At 46.0% G+C, this 18,932-nt stretch overlaps 1 protein-coding gene and 1 non-coding gene across 3 annotated transcripts in view; both read right to left on the bottom strand.

Moving 5' to 3' along the window:
* The window catches only part of SLC29A3 (solute carrier family 29 member 3), a 45,697-nt gene that overhangs the window by 8,990 nt on the left and 17,775 nt on the right, over positions 1-18,932 (bottom strand). For both annotated transcript variants that reach the window (XM_038743973.1, XM_038743972.1), the window contains 2 exons: positions 8,846-8,928; positions 1,466-1,692 (listed from right to left, as the gene is read on the bottom strand). In XM_038743973.1, the coding sequence (XP_038599901.1) occupies positions 1,466-1,692; positions 8,846-8,928 (310 nt within the window). The remainder of the gene's footprint in view (positions 1-1,465; positions 1,693-8,845; positions 8,929-18,932) is intronic.
* LOC119926446 lies at positions 10,419-10,556 on the bottom strand. Its single transcript, XR_005450321.1, has one exon. It is a non-coding gene; the product is annotated as a small nucleolar RNA SNORA7 (small nucleolar RNA).

Raw genomic sequence — 18,932 nt, 5'->3', positions numbered from 1 at the left:
TATAAATACATTACAGATACATAATAAGTGCTGTGGGACTGGGAGGGGGGATGAATAAAGGGAGCAAGTCAGGAAGATGCAGAAGAGAATGGAAGAAGAGGAAAAGGAAAAAAAGACTTAGGTTGGCTGTGTCTGTGCCTGGAGGGCAACTGCTCCCAACTCCACCTGGCTTAAAGCCACCCTAGCAAAGCTGCCACACTTCCTTGCTCTTGCTACAGAGCTGAGAAGCACAGGGAGAGCGTGGGGAATGGTTGAGTCCTTGGAGGGGAGAGAAAATGTGGGAAGGGTCCTACTGGAGGTGACACAATTGACTTCATCATGGTCAGCAGCAGCATAGCCTAGTGGAAAGAGCATGGGCCTGGGAGTGTCAGAGGATATGAGTTCTAATCCTACCTCTGCCTCTTGCCTGCTATGTGACCTTGGGCAAGTCACTTCACTTCTCTGTGGCTCAGTTACCCCATCTGTAAAATGGGGAGCCCCATTTGGGATGGGGATTGTGTCCAGCCTGACTACCTTGTACCTACCCCAGTGCTTAGAACAGTGCTTGGCACAGAGTAAGCACTTAAATACCACAATTATTATCACCAATCCTCTTGTTGGTACCCATTTGGTTTCACTCAAAATACTGAGGGCATCGGAGGCACATCTCACAAAGATGCAGACCTAGGGCTAATGAAACAGACAGAATATTTTAGTGCATTCATCTCTCCATCTAACGTAGAAAGGGACTCTGCCTGTGTCATCTCCTCCTCACTCTTTAACTGACTCCCAGGCAGCAGAAAAGAGGGTTGGGCTTGGGAGGGACAGAGGTAGGGATGGGGGCAGCAGCAATACGGGAGCAGGGGACTGGAGGCAGAGGGGGAAGAAGGAAGAAGGAGGACAATCAGAGGGGAAGAATAGGAGGGAGCAGGAGAGGTAGGAGGGCCGAGGGTTTGCAGAGGGAGCAGGAAGCAAGGCAGGGACAGCCAATCTCAGAAAGGGCATTTCTGCTGGACTTTTACATGGTCTTTTGGGAATAAGGCCATAGGTGTCCACTCCACAGGGATGCTAGGGGGTGGGGTCCACCCACAGCTGTGTATGCTGGACTCCCACCCTCATTCTTCCCTGCCCTTGGACAAGACCTGAGAGTTTCAAGTCACGACTGAAGAGAATTCAGTTGATGAAATTAAGACCCATTAGCCTTTTGAAGACTGCAAATCCCCGCTAAAATTCTAGCCCCCTTCTTGTCCCTGTGCTCACAATGAAAGGCCCGGCATCTCTGAGCTAGAATCTCCATGGGCTGTGGAAGGGAGCATCTGACATTAGATAGTACATCTCTCACCAAGCTGGCCGGCCTTTTCAATCAATTCATCCACCAACCAATTAACCTTGGTATTTACAGAGCACTTACTCCATGCTGAGCACTGTACTAAGTGCTCAGGAGGGTAACCCAGAGTCAGTAGCCATAGCAAAGGGTAGCTCTAACCTGATATCAAAGCCTGGGAATTCCTCATGGGGAAAGAGCCCGTCATGCCGAAAATGCTGCTGTTGAAGATAGTGGAGGCGCTGCTGAGGACCACGACACATGCGATGGTGATGGCAAAGAAGGCGTGGGTCCAAGAAGAAGTGTCCACTTTCACCAGCACAGTCATCACCACGAAGATTGCCAGCATGATGGACAAGGAGGCCAAGACCCGGACGTTGACTGCCACCCTACCGATGAGAATTGATACATTTCCTTTATTTGTGCGTCACAAATTCAATCAAATTTATTGAGTGTTTACTGTGTGCAGGACCCTGTACTAAAGCATTTAGGAGTTTACAATACTACAGAGCTGGTAGACAAGTTCCCTGCCCATAACAAGTTTACAGTCCATAAATGTATTATGGATATATACATTAATGTGGTGGGACTGAGGGAGGGGGTTACTAATGGAGACAAATCCAAGTACAAGGGTGTCACAAAAGGGAGTAGGGGAAGAGGAAATGAGGGCTTAGTCCAGGAAGGCTTCTTGGAGATGGGTTTTTAATAAGGTTTTGAAGGCAGGGAGAATGATCGTGAATAAAGAGGGAGGGAGTTCCGGGTCAGAGAAAGGACGTGAGCAAGAGATTGGTGGTGAGAGAGACAAGATTGAGGTACAATGAGTAAGTTGATGTAAGATGAGCAAATCACGCAAACTGGGTTGTAGTAGGAAATCAGAGAAGTAAGGTAGAAGGGGAAAAGGGACTGAGTACTTAAAAGCTTCAGGAAATGACTTTCTGTTGGATGTGGAGGTGGGTCGGCAACCACTGGAGGTTCTTGAGAAGTGGGAAAACATGGACTGAATGGCTTTTTTAAAAAATGATCTGGACAGCAGAGTAAAGTACGGACTGAAGTGGGGAAAGGAGATCAGGATAATTGCTTGGATTAATATGGTAGCAATTTGGATGGAGAGGATAGAGCAGACTTCAATGTTGTTAAGGTAGAACCGATAAGATCTGGTAACAGGTTGAATACATGAGTTGAATGAGAGAAATGAGTCACGGATAATGCCAAAGTTACGGGCATGTGAGACAATGAGGATGATGGTGCTGTCTACAGTGAGAGGAAATTCAAGGGAAGGACAGGGTTGAAGTGGGAGGATAAGTTCTGTTTTGGAAATGTTTAGCTTGAGGTGCTGGCAGAACAACCAAGTACAGATGTCCTGAAGGCAGGAGGAAATGCGAGATTGCAGAAAATGAGAAAGTTCAGGGCTGTAGATGCAGATTTGGAAATCATCCACAAAGAGATGGTAGTTGAAGCATGGGAGTGAATAATTCTCCAAGGGAGTGGGTGTAGATGGAGAATAGAAGGGGATACAGAACTGAGCCTTGAGGGACTCCCACAGTTAGGGGGTGGGAAGGAGAGGTGGAGCCTGTGAAAGAGATGGAAAATGAGTGGCCAACAAGATAGGAGGAGAACGAGAAGAGCACAGTGTCAGGGAAGCCAGTTGGATAATGTTTCCAGGAGAAGATGGTGGTCAATAATGTCGAAGGCAGCTGAGAGGTCGAGGAGGATTAGGATGGAATAGAGGCCACTGAATTTGGCAAGAAGGAGATCACTGGTTACTTTTGAGAAGGGAATTTCTGTGGAATGAAGGGGGTGGAAGCCAGATTGGAGGGGGCTAAAGGAGAGAACTGGAGGAAAGGAAGTAGAGGAAGCAGGTGTAGACAAAACACTCAAGGAGTCTGGAGAGGAATGCTAGGAAGGAAATGGAGCAATAACTGGAGGGAGCCATGGGGTCAAGGGAGGCTTTTTTAGTTTAGGGAAGACATGAGCATGTCTGAAAACAGTGGGGAAGAAGCCACTGACAAGTGACCAGTTGAAAGATGGTGGTCAGGGAGGGAAGAAGGAAGGGGGCAAGTGTTTTGATAAGGTGGGGAGAGATGGGGTTACATATGCAGGTGGAGGGGGTGGATTTTGAGAGATGGCAGGAGATCTCTTGAGATACTGCTGGGAAAGATAGGAGAGTTGGAAAAGGGGCAGTAGGAGGGAGGCACTGGATTCTACTCTTGGGATACTGTGGGAAAGATAGGAGAGTTGGAAAGGGGGCAGTAGGAGGGAGGCACTGGATTCTACTCTTGAGATACTGTGGGAAAGATAGGAGAGTTGGAAAAGGGGCAGTAGGAGGAAGGCACTGGAGAGGAGCAGCGGAGATTATAGGGAGTGCATGCCTCATGGTTTCAATTTTCTTAATAAAGTACATGGTTAGGTCTATAGAGTTAACATAAAAAATTAGATGGGAGAGGTGGGGGGCAGGGAGTTTGCAGAGGGAGTTAAATGTCTGAAAGCTAGCAGGACAATGGACATGGGAGTCACTAAGGATGGAAAAATAATATTGCTGGGCAAAGGAGAGGGCAGAGCTAAAGCAAGGTAGAAAGAAGTTGGGGTACACAGTTTGCACTGATATCTGGATTTCTGCCAGTAGTACTCTGCAGCTCATGTGTAAGAGCAAAGGAAGCACACTGTGGAGATGATCCAGGGCTGTGGGTTAGTGGTACAAGATTGGCGAAGGGATAGAGGGGCAAGTGAGTTGAGTTCAGCGAGAGGGTGGTGTTGAGGACGTCAATTTGGTCCAAGATCCAAGGTCTCAGCCAAATTGTAAATAGCGACAGCAGCTCCAGCCCCAAATGGGAGCTAGACCACCACCTCATCCAAGACAAAGCTGGTTTGGGAAATGACGGCTGGCAGGGATGAAGCAATCGCGAGCTTGTCCCTACAAGGTAATTAATTGTCTGGACAGGAAGGTGACATAACACACTGACAGGGCTTCCTTACTGGATCATCCCCTGGGTAGGACCCATCAAGGCAAGGGAGAGGAGGGATAAGGAAGCTAAGCACAGAGGGAAACTCATCCCAACCCCCGATGGAATATCCATCATCTAAACGGCCTGCTTCGATTCAAGGCTTCCCGATTTTCCGAGTACATTATACCTTCTAATTACCCGCTGCATAAACTGGCCCCATGGTCCTCGGCCGCCCTGTGTGAGTGTGAGGCCCTCGGTAATTATGCCCTGGGTGATTTGTAAATGCAATAAAACTTTATGAAATGGTGCTAGAAGCCGAGAGGCCCGCCTGAGTGGGTCTAATGTAGCCTCTGGAACCTGTTCAGACATCGGGGCCAGTCAGCTCAGGGGAGGGTCTCACCAGGTCATGATGTTATCCTGGTGGTTTTTGAAGCAGCGTGGCCTAGTGGATACAGCATAGGCCTGGGAGTCAGAAGGTCATGGGTTCTAATCCCGGCTCCACCACTGGTCTGCTCTGTGATCTCAGGCAAGTCATTTAACTTGTCTGTGCCTCAGTTATGTCACCTGTAAAATGGGGATTAAGACTGTGAACCCCAAAGCGCTTAGTATAGTGCTCTGCACATAGTAAGCACTCAATAAATATGACTGAATGAATGAATGTGGAACAGGGACTATGTCCAATCTGATTAGCTTGTATCTACCCCAGAGCTCACAACTGTGACTGACACATAGTAAGCACTCAATAAATACCATTACTATTATTATTATTCCCATCACTTCTTAGGTGTCTGATGACAGTCCCCTCCCCCACTTTTCATTCATAGACAGTGAGCCCCACAAGGGACAGGGACCAAGTCTAATTCCCACCTGTCGCGTATTCTTTCCTAGTGCTTTGTGTCAGTGCTGTGCACATTGTAAGAGATCAATAAATACTATTGATTCCACTACTACAACTACTAATGATAATAACTGTGGTATTTGTTAAGCTCTTACTGTGGGCTAAGGACAGAACTAAGCTCTGTAGTAGCTATAGTATAGGCAGTTTGGACACATTCCCTGTTCCACATAATAATAATAATAATGTTAGTATTTGTTAAGCGCTTACTATGTGCCAAGCACTGCTCTAAGCACTGGGGGGATACAAGGTAATCAAGGTTGTCCCACGTGGGGCTCACAGTCTTAATCCCTATTTGACAGATGAGGAAACTGAGGCACAGAGAAGTTAGGTGACTTGCCCAAAGTCACACAGCTGACAAGCAGCAGAGCCAGGATTAGAACCCATGACCTCTGACTCCCAAGCCCGTGCTCTTTCCACTGACCCACGCTCCTTCTCTCATAGACCTCATGATCTAAGGACAGAAAACAGATGAAGAATAATAATTCATTTAACAAATGAAGAATAATAATAATAATGATCTGAGGCATGGAGAAATTAAGTGATGTGTCCAAAGTTTCACAGCAAGCATGTGACCTTGATTTCACCTGTCTACATGTTTTGTATTGTTGTCTGTTTCCCCCTTCTAGACTGTGAGCCTGTTGTAGGGGAGGGACCATCTTTATATGTTGCCTACTTGTACTTCCCAAGTGCTTAGTACAGTGCTCTGCACACAGTAAGTGCTCAATAAATACGATTGAATGAATAAATGAATGTGACAGAGCCTGGACTAGAACCCAGGTCTACTACTAGTCCTTTAGGCTGTAAGCTCATTGTGAGCAGGGAATGGGTCCACCAACTCTGTTATATTGTACTCTCCCAAGCTCTTAGCACAATGCTCTCCACACAGTAAGTGCTCAATAAATACAACTGACTGATTGATATTACTGCTACTACTACAACTATCAACCCAAGAGGAGAAGCTGCATTTCTCTTGAACAGAAAACAGAGAGGTACTTGGGAATCTCCCTCCCTAGAGATGTTGAGGAGAAAAAAATTTGTACTTTGTATTTTTATAGTTGATTTGTACTTCCCAAGCGCTAAGTACAGTGCTCTGCACACAGTAAGCACTCAATAAATACAACTGAATTGAATGAAAAAAAAGGAAGCTTTATTCCTAGGAAGGTTCCCAGGCAGCCCTGCCCGAGATCTCAAGATCTTGAGATCCCATCAAGGCCTGGGATACTAGGTGTTTGGGGGAGCACTTTGTCAAACGGTTCCTGCCACCCTGGTGGAAATTCTAGCATCCTCTGAAGTTGGTGTATAATGAAGATGGACCCTTCCCCCACCACTCTCCTTCTGTGTGAGTGATATGAACCCCAGGGGACCGATTTCCTCAGAAGCCTCCAAAATGTAAATCTTCCTCATAAGTATTTATGATGCTGCCAATTTAACATAATAAAACACTTGGTGATTATGGATGAGCCAGTCAGAAAAAGCCGGGGTCCTTCTCAAGGAATAGAAGGCAACATTTCAATCTCACACATTAAATAAAAAATAGTTTAGCAAAAAAGCCACCTCCCCGAACCAGATGAGATAACTGAAAACGTTTCCCAAAGCTGGCAATCCCTTCCCCTTCCTCGTTTCCCATTGTTTCATGCCATTTTTTTTTTTGTATTCTAGGGAACTGGGAATGTGTCCACCAAGTCTGTGATACTGTACTCTCCCAAGAGCTTAATACAGTGCTCTGCACATAGTAAGTGCTCAATGAATACAACCGATTGGTTGGTTGGTTGTTTGGTTAACTGATCAGGGATTGTCATCTTCCAGAGACTGACCATTACTAGCCAAGAGTTTCAAAGCCCCATTTGTTTCCAGATGAGGAAGTGGGGGCACTCTACCTCTCTCCTGGGCACTGTAGTTTGTGGCCAATTCATTCTCGCCTTTCTTCCTTGACTTCCTTCCCCTTCTTCTATCGTTCTGAGATAAAGGCCCTGCAACCAGGCTCAGGCTGTTGGAGATTAGGAGTTCTCTTTGTTCTATCTGGGACTGGGGAAACCCTTCTTCTCTGCTTATCCTTTCCTCCGACCCTGGAGACAGGCTGCCAGTGGGCACCAGAGAAATCTTCTCCGTACCACCAGAAGTGCCAAACTGGTCCAGACTCCAGAGTTGGGCGTTGCAGCCCTCCACAGGCCTACTGTGGACTGGACTGGCAGTGTACCAGGTTGGGGGCCCCAGCGCTTAGTATAGTGTCTGGCACATAGTAAGTGCCTAACAAATACCACAAATACCATCTTCCAGGTTCCTCATTTTGAGATTAGCGGACATTATCACTTCCCTACTCTAGGCTTCCCCCTTTGCATCCCCCAGTATATTATTCATTCATTCAATCATTCATTCAGTTGTATTTATTGAGCACTTACTGTATGCAGAGCACTGTTCTAAGCACTTGGAATGTACAATTCGGCAACAAATAGAGACCATCCCTACCCAACAACAGGCTCACAGTCTAGAAGGGAGGAGAAAGACATCAAAACAAGTAAACAGGCATCAATAGCATCAATATAAATAGAATTATAGACCTATACACATCATTAATAAAATAAATAGAATAATAAATATGTACATATATACACAAGTGCTGTGGGGTGGGGAGGGGGTAGAGCAGAGGAAGTCAGGGCGATGGAGAGGGGCGGAGAAGCAGAGGAAAAGGGGGGCTTAGTTTGGGAAGGCCTCCTGGAGGACGTGAGTCTGTCTCCCGCTCTAGAATGTAAGCTCATTGTGGGTTAGGAATGTGCCTGTTTCTTGTTATATTGTACTCTCCCAAGCACAGAGTACAGTGATCTGCACACAGAAAGTGCTCAATAAATACTACTGACTGACTCCCCCAACCCTTAGGAGAGACAATCTGGAGTTTACTGTAACTTTGCATCATGCATGTACACAAAGTGAAAAACAGAGTCTAGTTTTGTTCACAGATATGTGACCTTTTCCAGTTTCTGAGTCTGGATTATGTTTTCCTTCACAACAGCCTTACGTTTAGGTTCAAAAATTCAACCAGCCCAACGCTGACACTCAACTTTCTCCTCCCCACCCCATGTTTATTAAGATCTTTACTTGGTCTCAGCCATATTTCTTTTTTTTTTGGCTCAATTTATTTTCTTTGCTTCAGTGCCTTACAGGCTGAAGACCTCAAAATACATGGCAATCTGGATTCTTAATCGTTCCCAGAGGAAGAATATTTAGCATTTGGAGGTGAAGTGATTTGCTCCAAATCATCCCATGAGTCAGGGTGAAATCCAGGTCAGAAGTCCTGACTCCTGGCCCAATGCTTTAAAATGAAAGGTCCTAGTTAGGGTTAAGGCTAGCAGGGTAGAACATTTAATATCAGGAAATTTCACCCTTTACCAAGACTTCCCTCCTTAGGCCTTTCTCCAGAAAGGACTTCAAAAATGGCCACGAGAAGAGAGAGGAAGAAAACCAGTTTGTTTTAGACCTGGGTCCTCATTTTCTTTTCTGCTGAACCTTTCCCCAGGGGAGATCCCAACCTGGCTTCCAGTTTTGGATCCTGCTTGCCAGAAGCAGAGTGGACTAATAATAATGACTATGGTATTTGTCAAATGCTTACTATGTGCCAAGTGCTGTTCCACATGGGGCTCACAGAAGCTTGGAAACGGACTGTTTTGTATCTGAGCAGGGGGAGGGGGACCAGGTATTGGCACTTACCTGTTAACCAGCAGGAAATTCCCAATGAGACACAGCACTGAAGGCACAGTGGAAGCGATGGAAATGTAGCTCTCGAAATAGTTCTACCCAGACACAGAAAAACCCCCCAGAAAACATGGTGAGACGTGAAAGACCAGGAAGGAAGTATGAGGAAGAGGTAGCTTTCTCTCTGGATGAACATCCCTAGACCAGGGAGCTAGAAGGAGTGATTGGCCAGGAAGGAGTGAGGCTGAGGCAGTGTAGTTCATCATCATCAAAATCGTGATGAATAATTCCACTCAGAGTGTAGAATGCCTGTATCCAAATGGACTCAAAGTCAATCTCTGGCAGGCTTCTAGGAAGTCCTAGACTCATATGATAATCACGGGGGAAGGGGGAAAGGGGAATCCAGGGAGGGCTGCAAGGAAATGAACTGAAAAAGATGGCTGGCTCTCCTTTTCCATTAGAGGCTCCACAAATCCCCTTAGCAATGCATCCCTCAATCCCCCTGGCCACAACTCTGGGGGCAACTTGGTCTCAGTCCTAAGGCCACTCCCCATCCCCAACCTCAATTCACACATCTTTTCCTGCTTGGTTCACAATGAAATCACAGCAGTGCCTTCTGAAACATCTGCAGACATTTGAAGACTGGCATTTGGGGCTACTAAAGGTATTGGGCCACATCAGCCTAGAGAGCAAAGTTTAAGGGGAGTCTGTTCCAAAACCCCCTGCAACTCTCTCTAAGCTGATCTGGCCCAATTCTGTTAGTCCTGGTTCACAGAGGGGAGTTCCCAAACCTTGAATCATTTGAGAGGTGCTAGACCAGCATTCTAAGACTCCTGCTCATCCCTCCATTTGCCCCTGAAGAGCAGGTGGATGTGTTTGTTCCAACTGATGGGCTGCTTCCAAGAGGAGACCGAGGAGAAAATGACCAGTCAAGAAATTGATCCTCCCAATCAAGGGCCCCAGTCATTCACTCATTCAATTGCATTTATTGAGCACTTACTCTGTGCAAAGCACTGTACTAAGCACTTAGTCCAGATGGCCAGCTAGGGGTTGCTGTGACAGGAGGGCTGGTCAGTGAGTCCAAAGACAATGTGGGGAGAGGGCCGGAGGATGAGTCAGAAGGCCAGGACTCTGGTGCCAGACTTGGGTTCTTGGAGGAAGGCTTCCCAAAACAGGATCCACAGGATCATCAGGCTAGACGGCAGAGATGCCCGGGATACTCATTCCACTCTGTGGGGCCCTGACAAGGTGATAACTCAACTTCCAGCCTCAACTTCCTCACCTTTCTACAGTCAATTTCCTTCTCTGATAAATGGGTTAAGCCCACCATGACCTATACATAGTCCGCTGATACCTGGTCTTGTCTTGTCTTATGCTGTCGAGTCGTCTCCAACCCATAGTGACACCATGGACACATTTTACCTAGAATGCCCTACCTCAATTTGCAATTGTTCTGGCAGTGTGTCCATAGAGTTTTCTTGGTTAAAATACAGAAGTGGTTTACCATTGCCTCCTTCCACGCAGTAAACTTGAGTCTCCACTCTTGATTCTTTCCCATGCTGCTTTTGCCCAGCACAGGGAAGTCTTGATGTGGAAAAGACTGCCTGCCACTCACGAGCCACTGGCCAAGCTAGGAATGGAATGGGTATGCCTCTGCTTGACTCTCCCTCCCATAGTCGAGACTGGTAGAGTACTGGAAACTCTCCAGGTGCGACCCTGAGAAGGTGCTGATACCTGGTAGCCCATTAAAAAATAGCCTTCCACCTTTCTCCCCAGCCCCTCAAATACTTCAGCTGTCCCATAAAAGGAGACAGTGGGCTGGGGGTGGAGGAGCAACTCTCGAAAAGTCTCCTCAGGTCTGGTTTTCAGGAGGGTGGGACTGGTCTCCCCTCAATCCTGAGTGTCAGTGAGGCCACTGCAGAGGCTGAGGGACTAACTAGCTTGTGTTGGTCTGCAGGATTACCTGCCCTGTCTTTAAGAAAGGGAAGGACTTTTGATTTTTCTTCCAAAAACAATGACTGGAAGAGTGCTGGATGGATGCCAGGACTCGAGGTCAGGACAAGGAAGCGATTGGATGCTGCTGAGCTCGGAAGAATCACTCATGTAGACTAAGAACCCCTCAGATGGGGAATCCTGGACTACCCTCCCCACCCCCTGCTTCTGGCCCAACTCAAGGAACTTCTTTTCTTCATCTCTTTGCGGGTCTCACCTAACTTAATCCAGATAACAGGCCAACATTGTCCACCTCAACATCCTCCTTGCCTGCTTTACCTCTGCCCACTCCTCTGCTTGGCAACATTATTTCTCCATCCTTATTGACTCCTGTGCCCACTGCCCTCACCAGTTGTTTCAGACATTTAACTCCTTCCTCAAATCCCCAGGCCCCCTACCTCCACCATCTTGTGTGCCTAATGATCTGGCCATGTACTTAATTGAGAAAATCAAAACCATCAAGTGTGATCTCCCTAAAATCTCCCCTGCTCCTCTTCGGTCCCTCTGTTCTCCTGCCTCTTCTTCAACTCTCCCATTTTTCATAGCAGTATCTCAAGAGGCGATCTCCTCCCTTCTCTCAAAATCTATCCCCTCCACCTGCACCTCCAACCCCATCTCTTGGAATCTTATCAAAGCACTTGCCCCTCCCTTCTTCCTACCCTTACTACCATCTTCAACCATTCAGTCTCCAATGATTTTTTCCCACTGCTTTCAAGCATACCCATACCTCCCTTATCCTAAAAAAAAAAAAAACACTTTCTTGATCCCCACAGCTTCCTCCAGTTATCTCCCCATCTCCCTTGTACCATTCCTCTCCAAACACCTTGAGCAAAATGCCTACACTCACTTTCTCCAGTTCCCCTGCTCTATTTCTCTCCATGACCCTCTCCAATCTGGCTTCTGCCCCTTTCACTCCACAGAAACTGCCTTCTCCAATGGCACCAATGATCTCTTTCTTGCCAAATCCAATGATCTCTACTCCACCTTAATCAACCTTGACCTCTCAACTGCCTTTGACACTGCTGACCACCCCTTTCTCCTAGAAATGTTATCCAACCTTGGTTTCACTGACTCTGTCTTCTCCTGGCTCTCCTCCTGTCTCGCTGGCCACTCAGTCTCTTTTGCATGCTCCCCTTCTGCTTCCCACCCACTCATGGTGGGAATCCCTCAAAGCCCAGCTCTAGATCCCCTTGATCCACTACCTTGGAGAACTCATTTGCTCCCATGCTTTCAACTACCATCTCTATGCAGATGACTTCCACATATACATTCATTCATTCAATCGTATTTATTGAGCACTTACTGTGTGCAGAGCACTGTACTAAGTGCTTAGCAATCTACATCTCCAGCCCTGATTTTTCTCCTTCTCTGGAGTCTCGCATTTCTTCCTGCCTTCAGGATATCTCTATTAGGATGCCTCACCAACACCTTAAACTTATCAGATCCAAAACAGAACTCCTCTTCTTCCCACCTAAACCCTGTCCTCCTTTTTAATTTCCTGTCACTATGGGCAGCACCACCATCCTCCCTGTCTCATAAGCCTGTAACCTTGGTGTTATCCTCAAATTACCTCTCTCATTCAACCCATGCATTCAGTCTGTCATCAAATCCTGTTGGTTCAACCTTCACAGCATCACTAAAATCTGCCCTTTCCTCTCCATCTAAACCACTACCACGTTAATCCAAGAACTTAACCTAGCCCACCTTGATTCTTGCATCAGCCTCCTTGCCAACCTCCCTTCTGACCTCCTCTCTGCCTCCTATCTCTCCCCACTCCAGTCCATACTTCACTCTGCTGTCCAGATCACTCTTCTACAAAAATTATCGATCCATGTTTCCCCAGTCCTCGAGGCCTTCCAGTGATTTGCCACTCCTTTCCAACTGCTTTAAAGCACTCAATCACTTTGCCCCCTTCTACCTTACCTCCCTGATTTTCTACAATCCAGCCCGCACACTTTGCTCGCCTTATGCTAACCCACTCACTGAACCTCAATCTTGATTATTTCACGACCAACTTCTCACCAACATCCCACCTCTGGGCAGGGACTCTCCCCTCCTTCATATCAGACAGACGATCTCTTTCCCCTTCTTCAAAGCCTTATTGAAGACCCATCTCCTCCGACAGGCATTCCCTGACTAGGCCCTCATTTCCCCTTCAATCAATCATATGAATTGAGTGTTTAGTGTATGCAGAGCAGTGTACTAAGCACTTGGAAGAGTACAATATAACAGAGTTGGTAGACATGCTCCCTACCCACAATGAGCTTACTCTTCCCCAACTCCCTTCTGCATTGCCCTTGCACTTGGATTTGTCCCCTTTATTCTCCCCCTCCCATAGCCCCACAGCACTTATGGTCATATCTGTAATTTACTTATTTATACTAATGTCTGTCTCCCCTCTAGACTGTAAGCTACTAACTCTGCTAAATTGTACTCTCCCAAACACTCAGTACAGTGCTCCGCACACAGGAAGCGCTCAATAAATATGATTGATTGATCGATCTCTTCAACCAATGCCATCTGCCCAAAATACTGCTTGACACTGAAACAGATTTTTAAAAATTCTAGAAGCAGCATGGCTCAGTGGAAAGAGCACGGGCCTTGGAGTCAGAGGTCATGGGTTCAAATCCTGGCTCTGCCACATGTCTGCTGTGTGACCTTGGGCAAGTCACTTAACTTCTCTGAGCCTCAGTTACCTCATCTGTAAAATGGGGATTAAGACTATGAGCTCCACGTGGGACAACTTGATCACCTTGTAGCCCCCTCAGCGCTTAGAACAGTGCTTTACACATAGTAAGCGCTTAACAAATGTCATTATTATTATTATGTAAAACAAAGGGATGTAGAGGGTGAGGCTTTGAAGAACTCAGATTTTCTTGAATACAGAAAAAAAATATCTAGGAACAGTACATAAAACAATTATCTATACCTATGTCTGTTGTTTCTGAGCTTCAGTGGTCAGGTTTTCTACCTTTGTATCTCCGTGTGTCTGTGGATGTGTTTCTTTGTACCTATGTCTGATGACAAACGTCTGTGAACGTATATGTGTTTGTTGAGTTCACCTTTACCTTCCAGCTATCTCTGACCATCTCAAATCTGAGAAGAAGGCTCCTTCCCTGCCTCTTCCCTCCATTACTGCAGTATTCCTTGTCTTTGTGGGCACCCAAACGAGTCACATGTAACCAATGCAATTGCCAGACACAACGGAAAACAAACACTTTCTGCTTGAGATCAAAATCTGCCTGCCTTTGGAGGGCTGTGGCAAAAAGAAATGGTCAAGTGAGTTCCCATGTTCCTTGTGCACTCTAAAGTCATTTTAAAAATTCTGTTCTCTTGCCTCGGATTTCTATATCACTTTTTTTTTTGAGGATCACAATACTTTAGACACATGGCCTCTCACAGACCCCTGGAAGAAGTACTGCCATTAGAAGCAGCATGGCCCAGTGGATACAGCATGGGCCTGGGTTCTAATCCTGGCTTCCACCACTTCTCTGATCTGTGACCATGGGAAGTCACTTCACTTCTCAAGGCCTCAGTTCCCTCATCTATATAATGGGCACTGAGACTATGAGCTTGTATCTACCCCAGAGCTTAGAACAGTGCCTGGCACATAGTAAGTGCTTAACAAATACCACAATTATTATTATTATTAGAAACCTTCAAAGGGTATTGGGATGAGAGATTCAAAAAACTACCCTCTATTTACAACACAGACTCTGAAGGTTGTTGGCAAGCCTCGAGACTTAAGACAGTAAGAGGGACATTATGATTCTCATTTTATGGATGGGGAAACACACACTGAAAAGAAGGGACAGGTAATGAGACCTATAGTTTAGCAAGGGCCATGTCAGACGAAGAAAGTGCTCTGACTTTTAGTCCCTTTTCCTATACTCACTCGATAACCTTCAAAGCATACAGGAGCCAAATTACATCATCAAACAACTTCAAGTCATAACAGCTTCTTCCTTCCTCTTCCCATTCCCCTCCAGGGGTTGAATGGAGGGGCCTGGCTTGGTGCGTTCTCCAGTGGGTTAAGCTCATTGACCCCCATGCTTTATGCATCATGGTAATAATAATAATAATAATAATAATTACGGTATGTGTTAAGGGTTTACTATGTTCCAAGCACAGTTCCAAGCATTGGGGTAGATATAAGGTAATCAGGTTGTCCCACTTGGGGCTCGCAGTCTTAATCCCCATTTTACAGATGAGGTAACTGAGGAACAGAGAATTTAAGTGGCTTGCCCAAGGTCACACAGCAGACAAGTGGCAGAGCCAGGATTAGAACCCACATCCTCTGAGTCCCAAGCCCGTGCTCTTTCCACAACTCACACTTCAAGGCTGTACCTATCTCTTTTTGCTGGCCACTTCATCTTGCCCCAGAATTTGAGTCATTTTTATTCATTTCTTTTTTCTTCACAAGATCCTTAGCAGAGGAAAAGAATATTAAGTCCCTCTTTGGCTTATTTTTTAGATATAGAAAAATATGTCTACTTGTGAAAGTCTCTGAACAACACACAAAAAGACACAAACATTATTAAAATTTCCAAGTTATATATAACCTGGATAATAGTGAAGGGTCTTCTTCTCCTGGTGCTTTGCTTTTACTTTCTTTCATAGGTTAGGCACTTTGGGAGGTGCACTTACTTCCTCAGACCTCTCTGTTTAGTGGGCTGCCTCATCTTCCCCACTGACTGAGTCCTGATTGGATATAGGACACTATAGCACTTTGTGGGTCAGTGGAAGGAGCATGGAACTGGGAATTGGAAGACCTGGTTTCTTATCCCAGCTCTTCCACCAGCTGCCTGAGCTCAATAGAGCAAAAGGCCTTGGGTAAGCCAATGAACCTCTCTGGGCCTTAATTTCCTCATCTGTAAAATGCATGTAAGATACCTGATCTCCTTCTCTCTTAGAATATGAACCCCATGTGGCTCTGAGCCTGTGTCTGGTTTGATTATCTTGTACCTAGTCCAGGGCTTAGCACAAAAATAACTTAAATACCATAATTATTAATGCTGTAACATACAGTCACTAAAAGATGTGAACCCTGTTCTCAAAGAACTTACAATCTAATGGGATGGCAGCAACAAATGCACCATGTTGGCCTGAAAGCATGGTGATTCTGACACACTACAAAGAAGTATTGTATGGTAGTATTTAGGTCCTGAGATTGTTTTTTCACCATTACACATAGCCAGTGTGCTAGGGACTATTCAAAGTCTCTGTCCCCAGTAGAGTAACACTTACCCTCTATACTGTAAGCTCACTTTGGGCAGGGAATGTGTCTACCTACACTGTTATATTGTTATACTGCACACTCCCAAGTGCTTAATACAATGCTCTGTACACTATAAGCACTCAGTGAATACAACTGATTTACTGACTTACAAAATTTCTGCCTAGGTGGCAGAAAAGGTCCTAAGTAATAGATGAGGGGATCCAGCTTGTCCATGGGAATGAGCTCCACACACGTGGCTCCTCTATTACCAATCTACTCAATGTGCACCGATCTCATCTATGTTGCTGCCGAATCCTCACCTATGTCCTACCTTCGGCTTTGAATTCCCTCCTTCATATCTGGGCGGGAACATCACTAAAATTCACCACTTCCTCTCCATCCAAACTGCTACCACATTAATGCAAGCACTTATCCTAACCCACTTTAATTACTGTATCAGCCTCCTTGCTTACCTCTCTGCCTCCTGTTTCTCCCTACTCTAGTCCATACTTCCCTCTGCTACCCAAATCATTTTCCTTCAAAAACATTCAGACCATGTTTACCCATTCCTCAAGAAACTCCAGTGGTTGCCCATCCACCTCTGCATCAAATAAAAATTCCTCACCATTGGCTTTAAAGCACTCAATCACCTTGCCCCTTCCTACCTCACCTCACTACTCTTCTACTACAACGCAGCCCAAACACTTTGTTCCTCTAATGCTAACTTTCTCACTGTGCCTTAATCTCTTCTATCTCACTGCAGACCTCTTGCCCACATCCTACCTCTGGCCTGGAATGTCCTTCCTCCTCATATCAGACAGATAATTGCTCTCCCCCACTTCAAAGCCTTATTGAAGGCATATCTCCTCCAAGAGGCCTTCCCCGACTACGCCCTCATTTCCTCTTCTCACATTCCCTTCTGCATCACCCTTGCACTTGGAGTTGCCACCTTTATTCACCCCACCCTTAACTACATGTCCATAATAAGCTCCCCTCTAGACTGTAAGCTTGTTGTGGGCAGGGAATGTGTCTGTTTATGTTTATTGTTGGATTGTACTCTCCCAAGAATTCACAACAGGGCTCCACCCACAGAAAGTGCTCAATAAACACGACTGACTGAACAAATAAATTTGTTTATATTAATATCTGTCTCTCTTTCTAGACTATAAGCTCCTGGTGGGCAGGGAACATGTCTACCAACTCTTGTTATATTGTATCAATCAATCAACCAATTATACTTATTGAGCACTCGGGAGAATACAATATAACAGTTGGTTATACTCTCCTAAATGCTCAGTACAGTGCTCTGCTCAAGAAAGCACTCGATAAATTCATTCATTCATTCAATCGTATTTATTGAGCTCTTACTATGTGCAGAGCACTGTACTAAGTGCTTGGGAAGTATAAATCAGCAACATATAGAGACGGTCCCAACCCAACTACAGGCTCACAGTCTAGAAGATAAATACAGTGGATTTATTGATTAAGCTCCAATCTCCACTATAGGCCTCCAACAACGGGGTCCTAGAACTGTGAACGTAACGTCCAACAGCAAATCAGGAACAGAAGTGGTGACTCACTCTTTTTCTTGAATATGTGACACCATAGCCCCTTTTACGGTCCCAAGGTAAAGGAGGTCCTTTTTTTCACGCACACCTTTCGAAGCCAGCTGGCTGGATTTTAGACCCATTTTACAAGGAAAATTTCTTCCCGTCTGCCATGCTGGAGGATCCAGAAGAATTTAATTTGGGGCTCTAAATCCAGGTAAAGAGGTTTCTTAGGGAGCGGAGGCTCTGACATCAGTCAGTGTGTATCCGGCTGGCCCCAGTTAGGCTTTCTATACACTGAATGCCATTTGGGTGCTTTCTAAAAACTGTAGCAAATTAGTCATGAGCCGCAGCAGACTGTGCCCCCGTGCTACCGAGCAGCTTCGGCAAAGTAGCTTTTGTTCAGCTACCGCCTCAAGAACTCCGAGGCAGAGGCAGCTGGGCTCCTGCTGGGTGAGAGAAAGCAATTCAAGCCCAGGGTGGCGGCTTGAAGCAGCAGAGCGTTACCTGGCTCATAGGGCATGAAATTAGCAACAGAATGCAGGCTGGAGCCAAGAAGACTTTGCCGCTGCAAACTTGCCCTCGCCTAGCCAAGTCCCAGTCCTGACACTGCTGCCATGGTGTCCACCTGCCTCTGGCCCGGGCACAATCCCATCCAGAGAGGGCAAAGCAGATGCTGCCAGGCCTGGGGTCCCATTGGACCTAGAGTTGAGTTTGCCCAGCTCAATGGAATGTCAAGAGGAGGCTCGGACTCGTCGTCGCTGGGTTTTGGTTTCCAAAATGGCCTGGGTGATTAGGGCCTTAAGCGATTCATCCTCTCTTTTAAGGGCTTTTGCTCTATGACTTTGGCCACCCTGATGCAGAGTATGTCCACCTGGGAGAAATGGTCCTTTGGGAAATCAGCTTCCCCATAGCCAACATCCAGAGATAGGCCACAGGTTGAACTGCAGCGGTTCTCTAGGCTGTCCATGCCAAACAAACAAGGGCCTCTACCGGGCTTCGGCAATTTTCGGTGCTCAACAAACACTGGCCGATGTCCCATTACTCAGTTTGGAGATCTCTAGTCCTGGCAAACATGACATGGAGGCCAGATACCACTTTCGAGGATAGAAAAGCATGTGGTCATATATACGTTTTTTGAACCTCATAGACTATCAGAACTGGCTTTTTTATGGTATTGAGTTCTAGAAATTTGTGATGACCTCTCAAGAGCTTTCAAGTTATGTGTCACATAAGAGTTCCGGAGGAAGAAAGGCTAGTCTACCTTATGGCTTGATTTCTGGAGCTGTGAGCAGTAAGTTCCATGCTAATCAATCAAAGGTATTAACTGAGCACTTATTGTGTG

Source organism: Tachyglossus aculeatus, chromosome 3, assembly GCF_015852505.1.
Source record: "Tachyglossus aculeatus isolate mTacAcu1 chromosome 3, mTacAcu1.pri, whole genome shotgun sequence".
NCBI classification, from domain to species: domain Eukaryota; kingdom Metazoa; phylum Chordata; class Mammalia; order Monotremata; family Tachyglossidae; genus Tachyglossus; species Tachyglossus aculeatus.
The sequence above is the reverse complement of the archived record's forward strand: the minus strand, read 5'-3'. Positions and strand labels throughout refer to the sequence as shown.